The sequence below is a fragment of the Pelodiscus sinensis genome, chromosome 3 (assembly GCF_052426305.1).
Source record: "Pelodiscus sinensis isolate ZL-2025 chromosome 3, ASM5242630v1, whole genome shotgun sequence".
Lineage (NCBI taxonomy): Eukaryota > Metazoa > Chordata > Testudines > Trionychidae > Pelodiscus > Pelodiscus sinensis.
In genome coordinates this window covers 93847804-93860860 of record NC_143054.1, presented here as the reverse complement: position 1 = coordinate 93860860, position 13057 = coordinate 93847804, and the positions used below count along the sequence as shown (strand labels likewise).

Here is a 13057-nt window from a genome sequence, read left to right as displayed (position 1 = left end):
ACTAAGACCCCCAGATGCACATCACAGTGGAAAATATAATTGGTAGTAGCATTGAAGACTGAAGACAAGGTCTGGCTTGGCAGGGACCTTGCCTGCAGCCTAATCGAACTGAAAATATCCCCTAACTAAGCTGAACGCTCCCAATCTTTTCAGTTTTTCCTGAGATGGAAGTATTCACATTCCTCTGATACCTGTCATTGCCTGCCTCTGCACACTTTAGATTTCTACCACATCATTTTTGTGAGGAGGGATCAGAAAGGAACACTGTTCTCCAGATGAGGACATACCACTATTTACATAAAGGTATTATAATTATTTCAATATTAGTTTCCATTTTAACATTTTTTAAAACCACTGGTGCATCTTGAACAGAGCTTTTTCACTGAGTTATTGCAATACCTTTTTCATGAATGGTTACAGTTAATTTAAAAAAAAGCAAAATACACAAGAAATTCAAATTATTCCTCCTACTTTTCATTATTGTCCATTGTCAACAGCCAATTTTAACTGCCATCTTGTTTACTATTCATTTACTTTGTTTATGAATCCACCAAAGTGCTTCACATTTTTCTCTAGTCTTCACTACCCTTGCCATTTTGGGTTATTTTCAACATTTCAAAAAACTAGATGATTCTCTTGTCAAGCCTGCCTAGTTCAGATCAGCTAAGTGTCCTGTTTTGAGATATGAGCAATTAGACTCCAGAATATTATTGTCCAGAATTAAGAACTAGAAGTTGTACCTCTTTGGTTCACACCCTTGGGACCTGACCAGTCCTGAACTAGGGAGTTTGCTGGACCAGGAATGGTCAATTCCGCCCTGCTGTTGCCAGCCTCCATGCTCTTGCCATCCTCCCAGCCTGACTCCCCTCCTGGCTACCGGCCTTGGCTCCCAGGCTCCCCTCATGACCATGGACACAGTTGCTGGCCCCAGCCACCATGCTCTGCTCCCTGCACTCCAGCTGCTGACCTGGGTCTGCTCCTAGCCTAGCTCCATTCCTGGCCATGGCCTCCTGACTATTGGCCCCCTAGACATCTGCCTGGCTCCACTTCCAGCTGTTAGCCCCCAGGCAGCTGGACCAGCTCCACTGCCAGCCTTGACCGGGCTCCAGATTGCTGGCCTCCTGACTGCCAGACCAGTTCTGCTCTCATCTGCTGGTCCCCTGGCCACTGAACCAGCTCTACTCCTGGCCCTGGCTGGACTCCTGGCTGCTGGCCCTTCTGTTGCCAGACTCCCAACTGGTCCCCACTCCCAGCTGCTGGGACTCTCTCACCCAGAAACACCCATTACCCCGCCAGACAACATATGTTGCTGAACCAGAGAGGTTAAACCCGTATTAAAAATAACATTCATGGCAATGGAAAAATCCACCTTAAAGATATATTTTCAATAACTGAAGAAGGGCTTTTGACCTCAGTGATTTTACGAGGTTTATTCCCCCCCTCTCCAAGAATGATTCCATGCTTCTTTCCCTCCCCTCCAAATTGCCTAGTTTGCCTCTTTGCTAGCCAGTGCTCACACAGCTGGGACATTTCCTAAAAGCACCAGAGACACAGCAGACCAAGTCTTGAAACATTAGCTACCAAATGGGATATGTCTTCAAAATGACAACATATAGAGCAAAACACAAAACTGTGCAGAGATGAGAATGAAAGCATGGCACTCCCTTTTTTCTTATGCACTAAAATATGTTTTAAAACTAACATGAATAATAACAATAAAAGAGCTCTCTTGTATTAAAGTGCTCATGCCAGCACTGCTACTGGTTCTTCACTTTAATAACATCATTAAACAGAAAATATAAACAAACATTCCCTTCTGCTAAGGCGTAAACAAAAGACTGAAGAAGGGAGAACCATTTATCTGCCACTGCGAGTCTGACAGCTAACAGAAGCTATTCATATTCTTCTAAGATTTCCTGTGGTGATCGAAGGTAGGTACAATATTATTGAGGACAGTTCAGAATCTATTATATCGTTTTGTGTCTTTGCTAGAACTTACCCTCCTTGTAACTATGTGGTCAATTTCATTGGGATCTTTGTGTGCAAACCTCATTAAATCAGCATTCAGTGTACGTATCCTCTGAAATCTCAGTCGAATAAAGCGAGCTGAAGTGAATTCCAGCAGTTCTCGGGAAGGATCATCAGCACTTGGGCGTCCATTGATCAGTGACGTATGAATCTAAGGACAGAATTATTGAAATGATCAGGTTAAATGAACATTACTTGTGAAGATGCCAGTAAATGTCATTGTTATGATGTCAAACCAGGTGTGCGTGTATTTTTTCAGACTGAGGAGCCAGGTGAGCATGTACTATTTCAAATACTTTCTTTTTTAGAAAGCAAATATCCCCTTACTCTCAAAAGACGGATTTATTGTATATTGAACAGCTTTTAGCACACCTGGCCCCAACCAATACATAAATCATAAATAATAAGATGTCCAAACCTAATGCAGATAGATTACCGTGTTCTAGACTGACCTATTAAGTCATAGAGCAAAACATTTAAGAAAAAGAATTACAAGAGATGTGTTCTGGGAAAAGTTTTGCCAGAAGAAAACATTGCATGTAATAAAAAAACATGCTTGAGCACTTTGTGGCAAACCAAACCCTTTTACTCTATGGTCTGTTGTATCTTTATTAGATGATTTCTTAGGGCCCCTTCCAGAAACTACATTCTATGATTCTATTACCAGCTGATGAAAGAACATGACCCCATTTTCAGGTCCCAGATTGAATATGCAGGGCTGTTGTGGACAATGAAGGAATTGTAGTAAAGTGGTCATGACAGGGTAAACTAGATTGCCCGAAGTGTTACAGGCTAGATCCAAGCTCCACTCCTGACTTCCTGTTTTAAAAGTTAGAGTTTTCTCCTTCCCACACACACTTTATTTGAGGCAGATCAATGAAGCAACAACTTCTGCCTATAGTCCTGTGAGACAAGAGTTTTGTTTTTTGTTGGCCTGAGCAGTTGCTTTAAAAAAGGAGTTATCTGTATTATTTTTCTGACTGTCGTATTCACCTGAATTCACCCAATTGATATAATCATGTCTGACTGAATTGAATTAAATCCAAGGGTCCTGTCATATAATGACCAAGATCAGTTACCACCAGAGAGAATATCAATACTTTTATGAAAACGATGAGGGACCTATTAGTAGGTAAAGCCCCACTTTTTTTGCTCAAGCATGCTAAAAGGTTAATTTTACCCAGTTCTGAACTTATGATCAAAGGGGCCTTAAACTGAGAGAGCCTGACCTAGACAGAAAGGAGATCTGAGCAGGCAGCAGCTGGGAACAGGAGACAGACATGAACATGAGAGAGAAAGAGAGAAAGAACTGCAAGGAACAGTGTGGCTTTTCCAACTCAGCAGAGAAGGTAGCTGGGCTAAGAGCAACTACCAAAAAACAACCCTGTTTGATGAGAGAAAAAGTTTAGGTGAGACCAGATATCTTTAGACTTTTGTTGTTTAAATACTTCTCTCTGCTTTCTATGTATTTTGGGGTAAACAAACAAAACATTTCTTTTGCTGCGTCACTTTAATCAATCTCTGGTCACAAGCTCCCATAGGGAAATGTCTTACAAGTGTCAAAACAGTTGGCCCTGTTGTCATGGTAACACATTTGGAAAGACACCCTGATATCTAGTCAGAAAGTGATAAAACTGTGGGATATCACCCAGAGAGCAGTGAAGGTAGCAAGAACCTGTCACTTGAGGAATACTCTTGAGAGGAGCTGCAAAGGGGCTGTATAAGACTCTACTCAGCTTCTAACTTTGACAGTATGCTAGGAATAGGGGGTGGGAGGTGTAGCCTTGTGAGAAGAGTGCAGGTAGAGGCCTGTCACACTTGGAAAAAGTTCCTACAGGAGAGACAGGAGGAAAGATTACAGATGCAACCTGCCCCTGAACCATTATAGCTGGCAACTATCTGCCAGCAACCCATCTCTTTGGCAAGGATAATGCTGTAACAGTAATGATTTCCATTTTTACAGTGTCTTTCATACAGAATGATCATTAACTACTGTATAATCCAATTTTAAATCTATATAATTGCGGAAATGTAGCCATCTCTTTGGTGAAGTGTAGTACAGGTTGAACCTCGCCAGTCTAGCACTCTTGGGACCTGACTAGTCCTGAACAAGGGGATTTGCCGGACCAGGGAAAGACCCTTCCCTCTGGCCTGTGCTGCCATTGGGCTAGGGCTCCTGCCTGCCCCTGCTGCTGCCCCAGCCCCCTGGGGCTCTCTTGATGCTGCGGTGTGCCACGGCCAGAGCTTGGTGGCAGCGCAGAGCTTGGTGGCAGGGACTGGAGCTCCGCAGCCAGGGTACAGCTCAGCAGCCACCTGGCTCCACAGCTGGGGCTGGAACTACACAGCCAGGGCTGGGGCGGAGGACCAGGGCCAGAGCTCCCTGGCTGCTACTGGGGCCAGAAATCCCTCTGTGCTGCCCCCTCCTTCCCCTTCTCCACACACACTGGACTGCTGGTACCCCCAAGCTCACTCCTGCCCTGCCACCAGACGTCCTTGTTCTTGGGCTCTGTGGTGTAGGAACATCTATGGTTCATGCCGGGTAAGGGAGGTACAACCTGTACCTGTTAAACAGGGTACTCCAAGACTACTTCTTGGTTTAGGAGAATAGATGAGTATTTTATCAAACTGAATGTGTAACAGAAATTTTAGATAGGCAAAATGTAATTATCCAAATAATTTCTCCTTCTTTTCAGCATTTGTGAATAAATCATACATTTCCCCCATGAAACATTTTAGACTCTCCATTAATAGTGCAGGCTAAAATGTTCCTACTTCTTAGAAGGGAACACGAAGGAACTAAAAGTACCTAGGAAATATTTACCACTAAGTCAGGAATATGAAGCTAGAATTTTAACTATGACTCATTTAAATATGCATTTTAAAAAAGAAGTTTCAGCTTTTGACTGTTAAAATATTGTTTCAATTAAACACTTTCATAATAAGATTTTAGTGTTTTTTCAAGAGCATACATTCTTTTTTTTCTTTTTCTTTTTTTTTTTTTTCAAATTCAAGCACTTACTGAAAGCACTATGGTATGCTGGACAATACTGAAGTAGACCAAAAAATTTGGTCTTTGCCTGGGGTCTAAAGTGTTTAGCCAACAAGGTGGAAGATGTGTTCAGTACTTCTCAAACTGAGGAGGGTTTTTTCTTTGTTTTGGTTTTTGTTTGTTTGTTTGCTTTTTAAGGCCTGGCAAATCAGAAAAGCCAAAGCCCAAACAAAAACTTGCTGGGTGATGAGGCACACAACTTCTGACAATGTAGATTCAGCACTATAGGCATGCGCATGGGGTGTGCCGGGTGTGCACAGGCACACACTAATGTTTCAAAGGGCTGCCTGTGGTGCGGGGGCGCGAGCCCCTGCACTAGAAGGTGCGCCACTTCAGCGCTCCGGGGAACGGGCACCGCACTGGGTTTGCCGCACATGAACGGCTGCGCAGTCAAAACCGGCGGGTCTTAGGTCCCACAGAAAGAGGTGGCAGGGACACAGCAACGTCACCCCACCAAGCGCGGTGAGTTTAAACCCAAGGCGGGGGGGGGGGGAGGGCGGGAGGAAAGAGTAGAAGAGATGTGGGGTGCCCCAGGCAGGGGATTGGGTGCAGTGTGGCTGGCCCGGAGAGGAGAAGGAGGAGGAGGAGGAGGAGGAGGAGGAGGAGGAGGAGGGTCGGGAGAAGTGTGGCTGGCCCACAGGGGCCGGGCCCTGTGGGGCCTCATGCGCGGGCTTCCCTACTTGCAGGAGTGGGGGTCGGCCCCAAGGGATCGCGTGCGCAGCTTCCCTGCTCGGCAGGAGGGAGCACGCAACGGGGCTTCCTTCCTCCATGGGGAGTCAGCCCTGGAGGCAGCACACGGCAGAGGCTTCCCTCCAAGGCTGGTGTAGGGGACTCCCTCTCACCTGCCCCCAGCCACAGAACTGTCCCCCTCTCTCCCCTCTGCAGCAACCTGCCCGGCACCTGTCTCCCGCTGCAGAAACCTGTCCCCTGCCTCTCTCCCCTCCCCTTGGCACTCTATTCCCTCTCCCTGCCCCCAACTGCAGAACCCTGCCCCCACTGGCACCCTTCCCCAGTACCATGTTCCCTGCTCCCAACTGACTTTTCTGTAGGTCAGTGACCCCTAACTCAAGACAGGTTCCCTGCCCTTCTTGTAAATAAAGACAATGCAGAAACTTTGTGTGTTTGACATAATATTTTATTTAAAAATGAAGCCTGGCCAACAAATCCCCAATTGGGGCCAAGCCCGCATCTGGCCACAGCCACTCCTGCACTCCCCCTTGCCCCACAACCTATATCTGTACACTGGAACCTCCTGCCCTGAGCCCCTTACATATCCCAACCCAAATTCCTTCACCCTCACATACACAAACCAGTGGCTTGCTTAGTACCCCAACAATGCCCGGCCTGCAGCCACCTTCCCGAGCTAGCATCCCCTTCTCCACCTCCTCCTGCATCCAGATTTCCTCCTAAAGCTTGCACCTCTCACCCCTTCCCACACCCAGATCCCTCATTCCCATGCCAGAGCCTACACATCCTGTCCTCAACCCAGCAAGGGTATGGCTAGACTGCAGGGCTACGTCTACATTGGCAAGATTTTGTGCAAATACTTTTAAAGCAAGAGTTTTTACGTTAAAGTATTTGCACAAGAAAGCATCTACACTGGCATGTGCTATTGCGAAAAAGCATCCATGCCAGTGTAGACGCTCTCTTGCACAAAAAAGCTCCAATGGCCATTTTAGCCATCAGACTTTCTTGAGCAAGAAATTCATGTTGCCTGTCTACACTGGCCTCTTGCGCAAGAACAGTTGCACAAGAGGGCTTATTCCTGAGCAAGAGCATCATAGTTCTTGCACAAGAAGCACTGATTTCACACATTAGAACATCAGTGTTCTTGTGCAAGAACTCCCCGCCAGTGTAAACAGGCAGTATGTTTTTGCGCAAATGCCAATGTAGACGTAGCCTCCGAGTTTTTCAGGATTCTGGAGATATCCCAGAAAAACGCTTCTGCATCCAGGGATGCGTTTGTTCTTCCGCTTTTTTTAATGGAAGAGCAAACATGATCTTTCGGTCACTCCTATGTTCCTCTTTCCACGAGGAATAAGGGGGCTTCCAAAAGAACGGGTTTTCTGACATTTGGTCCAGTCTAGACAGGCCAAATATTGGAAAAACCTCTTCCTACAGAAGAATTGGGGGAAAAAAAAGCAGCAGTATAAGTATTGGGGATAGCAAGTGATGGAGAGGAGGAAAATAGAGAGGGTGGGGCTTCAAGGAAGAGGCAGGATGGTAAATCTTAGCTTGGTCTGTCATTTAAAAAGTGATCTTAGGTGTAAAAAGGTTGGAGACCCCTGGAGTAGGGGGAGCACCAGACGGGTGAAAATCAGGGCGACCCTAGAACTCTGTTACAGACCAGCTGGCAGCCTCTGGAGGAGGAGTGAAAAATAGGGGGAAAGGGTCAGAGAGGAAGGGGCTTATGCTGAGGGGAGGGGGGCAAGTCAGGAGAAGAAAAGGGAAGGCACCGAAGAATAGGGTGCAGGAGAGAGACAAATGCCAGGAGGCCAAGTGGAGACAATGAGGAAAAGAGCAGGAGGGGAAGTGTCAATGGGGGGGGGGGGGCAGGATAATGCTAGGAGATGAGAGGGGAAGAGCTTTGGAGGCTAGAGGGGAGAAGGGGAGGTGCCGGAAGAAGGGGTGGGCATGAGGAAGGTGAGGATGGAGCAAGGCATGTTTGAGGGCACAGAGGGGCATGAGAGGAATGGGGACAGAGGGAGGTAAGGGAAGGGGAAGGCACCAGGAGGGTGCAAGGCTAAGGGAAGGTGCAGGTGCCAGGGAATTCTGGGAGTGAAGCAGAAGGGCAGACACCTACAGGGGAGGGACCAGCACCAGAGGAGAGAGGCAGGGCAGGTGTGTAGAGGGAGGTGTTAGAAGAGGGGATGAGGAGGGGTAGCTCACATGATCAGAGTGGGGCTCCTGGAGAAGTAGGCACAGGGGGGAGAGAAGGGCTGGTGGAGGGGGGCAGGTCACAGAAATGCTGAAGGCAGTGAGAAGGGCAGGAGTCAGGACAGCAGAGATGGGTGAAGTGTGGGGGGGGGGGGCAGCAGGCACCAGGGGAGATGATGGAGCAAGAGGAGGAGACATGGCAGCAGAGGGAAAAGGTAAAGGTTTATAAGATATTTATTAATAACTTGGGTGCCACAGTGGCACACCCAAACAAGCCACAAACTCAGTACTGGTGCACAACACAGAATTTATTCTGCTCATGGGAGGAAACTCTTAGACTACGTCTACATTGGGATGATCTTGCGCAAATACTCTTTAATGCAAGAGTTCTTGTGTTAAAGTATTTGCACAAGAGAGAGTCTACACTGGCATGTGCCTTTGCACAAGAGCATCCATACCAGTGGATGCTCTCTTGCGCAAGAAATTTATGTTGCCTGTCTACACTGGCCTCTTGCGCAAGAACAGTTGCACAAAAGGGCTTATTCCTGAGCAGGAGCATCAGAGTTCTTGTGCAAGAAGCCCTGATTTCACACATTAGAATGTCAGTGTTCTTGCGTAAGAACTCCCCACCAGTGTAGACAGGCAGCATGTTTTTGTGCTAAAGTGGCCGCTTTGGCGCAAGATCGCGCCAGTGTAGACAGCCTTAGAGGGAACACTTCCCCCAGCCTCTCTGCCTCCAAGTTAATGGCACACACATTGGGGTAATATAATTGCAGGATAGTTGCATGAGGGGGGTTTGGTGGGGGCAAAACTAATCCCTATTGGTAGGCGGATGGTGGGAAAAGTCCTTGGGGGGGTCACATGACACCTTTTACTTCTGGTCATGTGTCCATATTGCACCGAGAGTGTTGCCTCCAGATGTGTGGTTAATGGGAGTCAGGGGGTCAAAGAGTACATTTTAAAAAAATTCTTTGGGTGCTCACCCTAATGAAATGTGCTATACACACTTATGTTCAGCACCCAAGGTTACAGCCCCAGTTCCTGTCCCAAAAGCTTATTATCCAGGCTCAATAACTATCCCAGCTGTCTGATCTTATGTTAGGTACTTATAAGGTCTCTGTTACAGTAGTTTTTAATGTTTGTCTTTAATCCCGGTGAAGCTTTTTAAGGAGGCTTTGATACCTAATCCCTTTCACACTGATCAAGCCCTAACCGGGGGACAGGATTTAAAGGAAGCACAGAACTTTAAAAAGCCTCCTTATAAGTGACCAGAGGGTCTAGTAACCAAGAGCAGGCACCAGAGAATTTTATAAAGAGTTTAGAGGGGGAGTTTGAATTAGATACAGTTGGCATTCTTTAAACATCTTTCATCTAAACTAAAACCAGAACCACCTGATTAAAAAAAAAAAAGCCTACCAAGAAACTAATTATCTCTAGGAGTAAAAAGGCAATACAGCAGAAACTCAGCAGTAGAGTAAGAGCTATCCAGTTTATTGAACCAATTGTAGCATGTATGAATCCTAGCCTTATGAACAGGTGGCATATGTATGTCTTCAGTGCAAGAAGCTTCTGACCCTCAGAAACTGTGAACAGACTTTGGAGGCCAAAGGTGACTGAATTGGAGGAGCTTAGGGAGATAGAGAGGTACATAGATGAGACTTTCTGGGACACAGTAGAACTGTCCCACCTACAGTCAGACAGCCTCAGCAATGTTGAAGAGGGTGAATGGTTCAGGGAAGGAGAACATCCAGCTGGACCGGAGGGAAATGATCCCGTAGTTGGGACCCTCGTTCTAGATAATGTTGAGGTATCCTCCTTCACTGAGGATACCTCTCCAGGGGTATGTCTACACTACAGTGTTAGTTCGAACTAACGGACGTTAGTTTGAACTAATATTCATAGCCGCTACACTAGCGCTCCGCTAGTTCAAATTTGAATCGAACTAGCGGAGCACCTAGTTCGAACTAGGAAAACCTCATTTTATGAGGATTAAGCCTAGTTCGAACTTACTAGTTCGAATTAAGGGCTGTGTAGCCCCTTAATTCGAACTAGTGGGAGGCTAGCCCTCCCCAGGTTTCCCTGGTGGCCACTCTGGCCAACACCAGGGAAACTCTATGCCCCCCTCCCGGCCCCGGACCGCTTAAAGGGGCTCGGGCTGGCTACGGTGCCCGTGCCAGGTGCAAGCCTGCCAGCACCCAGCCAGCAGACCCTGAACCTGGCACAGCACAGAGCCACCCACCTGATGTCCCCCAGCCCACCCCCTCTTCCCGGGACCAGGCTGGCGGCTCCCGGGAGATTGCCCTGGACCGCAAGAGGCGGGCACCTTCCTGGGCTAGTGCGGAAATCGTGGATCTCGTCCACGATCTCCGCACTAGGCACAGGAAAGTGGCGGTCTAGGGCAGGAGAGCTGCCAGCCTGGCCACCCAGGAGCAGGTGTGCATGAAAATCAAGGGGGTCCACTGAGACCCCCGACCCTGAGCCCTGAGCTTACAATGGCCATCCTGGGTCAGACCAAAGGTCCATCTAGCCCACTAGCCTGTCTGCCGACAGCGGCCAACCCTAGGGACCCTGGAGGGGATGGACCGAAGACAGTGACCAAGCCATTTGTCTCGTGCCATCCCTCTCCAGCCTTCCACAAACTTTGGGCAGGGACACCACTCCTACCCCCTGGCTAAGACTACTCCATGGACCCAACCTCCATGACTTGATCTCACTTCCCTTTAAACTCTGTTCTAGTTGTAGCCTTCACAGCCTCCTGCAGCAAGGAGTTCCACAGGTTAACTATTTGCTTTGTCAAGAACAACAACTTTCTCTTACTAGTTTGAAGCCTGCTACCCATTCCTTTCCTTTGGTGTCCTCTAGTCCTTCTTTATGGGAACTCGTGAAGAACTTTTCTGAATGCACCCTCTCCACCCAACCCCTGCTTTTAGAGACCTCTATCCTGTCCCCGCTCCGTCTCCTCTTTTCTAAGATGAACAGTCCCAGTCTCTGTAGCCTCTCTTCATCTGGAACCTGTTCCCAACCCCTGATCATGTTAGTTGCCCTCCCCTCTCCCAGCCTTTCTCTTCCCCTCTCCCACCTCCTTTTCCCAGACTCCCCCAGTTTTGTTCAATAAAGACAGAGTCAATGTTGGAGGAAACGTTATCTTTATTTTGTACATCAATAAGAAGGGGGGCTAGGGAAGGGTAAGTGGAAGGAGGTGAGGGAGGAATAGGGTACGAGCCCCCGATGGGGAGGACTGGGCTGGCTCTGCGGGCTTCTGGGGGTGGAAGCTCTCCTGCAGCCCCCCAATTGCCCCCTCTCCCCAGATGGCAGCCTGCGGCAAGTGCAGCCGGGCTGATGGCCGAGTGGTGTGATGTGCCCAGTGTGGGTACTCCGGGCACTCCAAGCCAGGACTGCTTTGCAAGTGGGGCACCCCTTAGAACTGTCTGTCCAGGGTAGGGGTCGGGACCCTTTAAGCGCAGCCCTCGGCTAGCCTGAGACAGCATCTCCGCGCTCTAAGTCCTCCTCTGATGCCCTGCCGGCACTGCTTCCGGCCATCCTTAAGCCCTGTTCAGGGTCCACTCAATGTGGACTTGCTAGTTCGAATTAGCAAAACGCTAATTTGAACTAGTTTTTAGTTCTAGACGCGTTAGTTCGAATTAGCTTAGTTCGAATTAACTAATTCGAACTAAGTTAGTTCGAATTAGCGCTGTAGTGTAGACGTACCCCAGCAGAGGGAACTCCAATTACTAGGACAAAACAGAGGTTAGTGATAGGGGATTCGATCATTAGAAACATATATAGATGGATTTGCAATGACCGGGAGAACTGAATGGTGACTTGCCTGCCTGGTTGCAGATCTCCTGAGACATCTAGATAGACTTATGTGTCGTGCTGGGGAGGAGTCGGTGGTCCTCAAATGGTTCAAGCTACCAAATAAACTCTTTTCTAGATTCATTTTGGAGCTCTTTTACAATGACTGTAGTGTATATCTATTGTAGCTAATATGGCTAATCTGCTTGCTTGTCTATAGCTATATACATTTATTATTTCCTTATGGTCTTGCTTATATGTTTATTATAATAAGTTATGGTAGGTCTATATTGGCAGTTTGGCTGTAACACAAGAGACTTAGACGCCACGTCCTGTATGTTGGACTAAGGTAGTATTTTTGTCTGGGACCTTTCGCTCAGATAGCACAGTTAGCTCACATATGTTCGGGGCCTTTCATCTAGACCCACGGTGGTAAGATAGAGGGATTTTCTATGGTATAGGTGCTTCCAAGAATATCCTCAAACTTAGCAGGTACATCATTACTTAGAAAAACCTGAAATAACAAGTCGAGACCAGACTAAATAACCAGGCAGGACAGAAATAATAAATGTGATAGACAACCACAAAAGGCCCATAGTAACAAATTGACATATATGATAAGTAGACGAAGGAGATGTCATCCTTGGGATGACCACTGGTGATGACGGGGAACATGCAAGTGATGAGGAAGATGATGGCTAGCACCTCGGGTTATTCTAGAAGGAATGGTGTTAATAAATGTTATGGAACTATACATGTACATTCCCTATTTATCTTATGAAATGATGGTGTTTGTGAATGTGCTAAATGTATTAATAAACTGTTTGTGCATATACACAAGTTCCTATAGTGTGAGTGTTGCATCTGTGCACATCCAGCTTCCCAACCATAGAATAATTGAATGTTGGACCTGATCCTGGGACAAAGGACCTCTCAACCCTAAAGGTGATAACTGGAAATTCATAAGCAATCTTAGATCAGGCAACACCATCTGCTTAAGCCTCAGTCGCATTTACTTAAATAGGTTTCAGAGGTAGCCATGTTAGTCTGTTTCAGCAAAAACAACAAGGAATCAGGTGGAATCTTAAACACTAACAATTTTATTAGGGTATAAGCTTTTGTGAGTTGTCAGATGCATAAAGGGAAAGAAAAAGAAAAAGAAACAGATTGTAGGGATGCAGAGATGGTAGTGTTATATGAAAGCTAATTCAATCAGGGTGGACAAGGATAAGAAGTGAAAATACCCAAAGTGGAAAATCACTTAAGGATTTCCTTATCCTTCCATTTCTAATGGATCTTGTGCTTAGA

General features: G+C 47.0%; 1 protein-coding gene across 5 annotated transcripts in view; it reads right to left on the bottom strand.

Moving 5' to 3' along the window:
* Positions 1 to 13057, bottom strand: part of LAMA2 (laminin subunit alpha 2) — a 503865-nt gene that overhangs the window by 289356 nt on the left and 201452 nt on the right. For all 5 annotated transcript variants that reach the window (XM_075924139.2, XM_075924141.2, XM_075924140.2 and 2 more), the window contains exon 5: positions 2000 to 2179. In XM_075924139.2, the coding sequence (XP_075780254.2) occupies positions 2000 to 2179 (180 nt within the window). The remainder of the gene's footprint in view (positions 1 to 1999; positions 2180 to 13057) is intronic.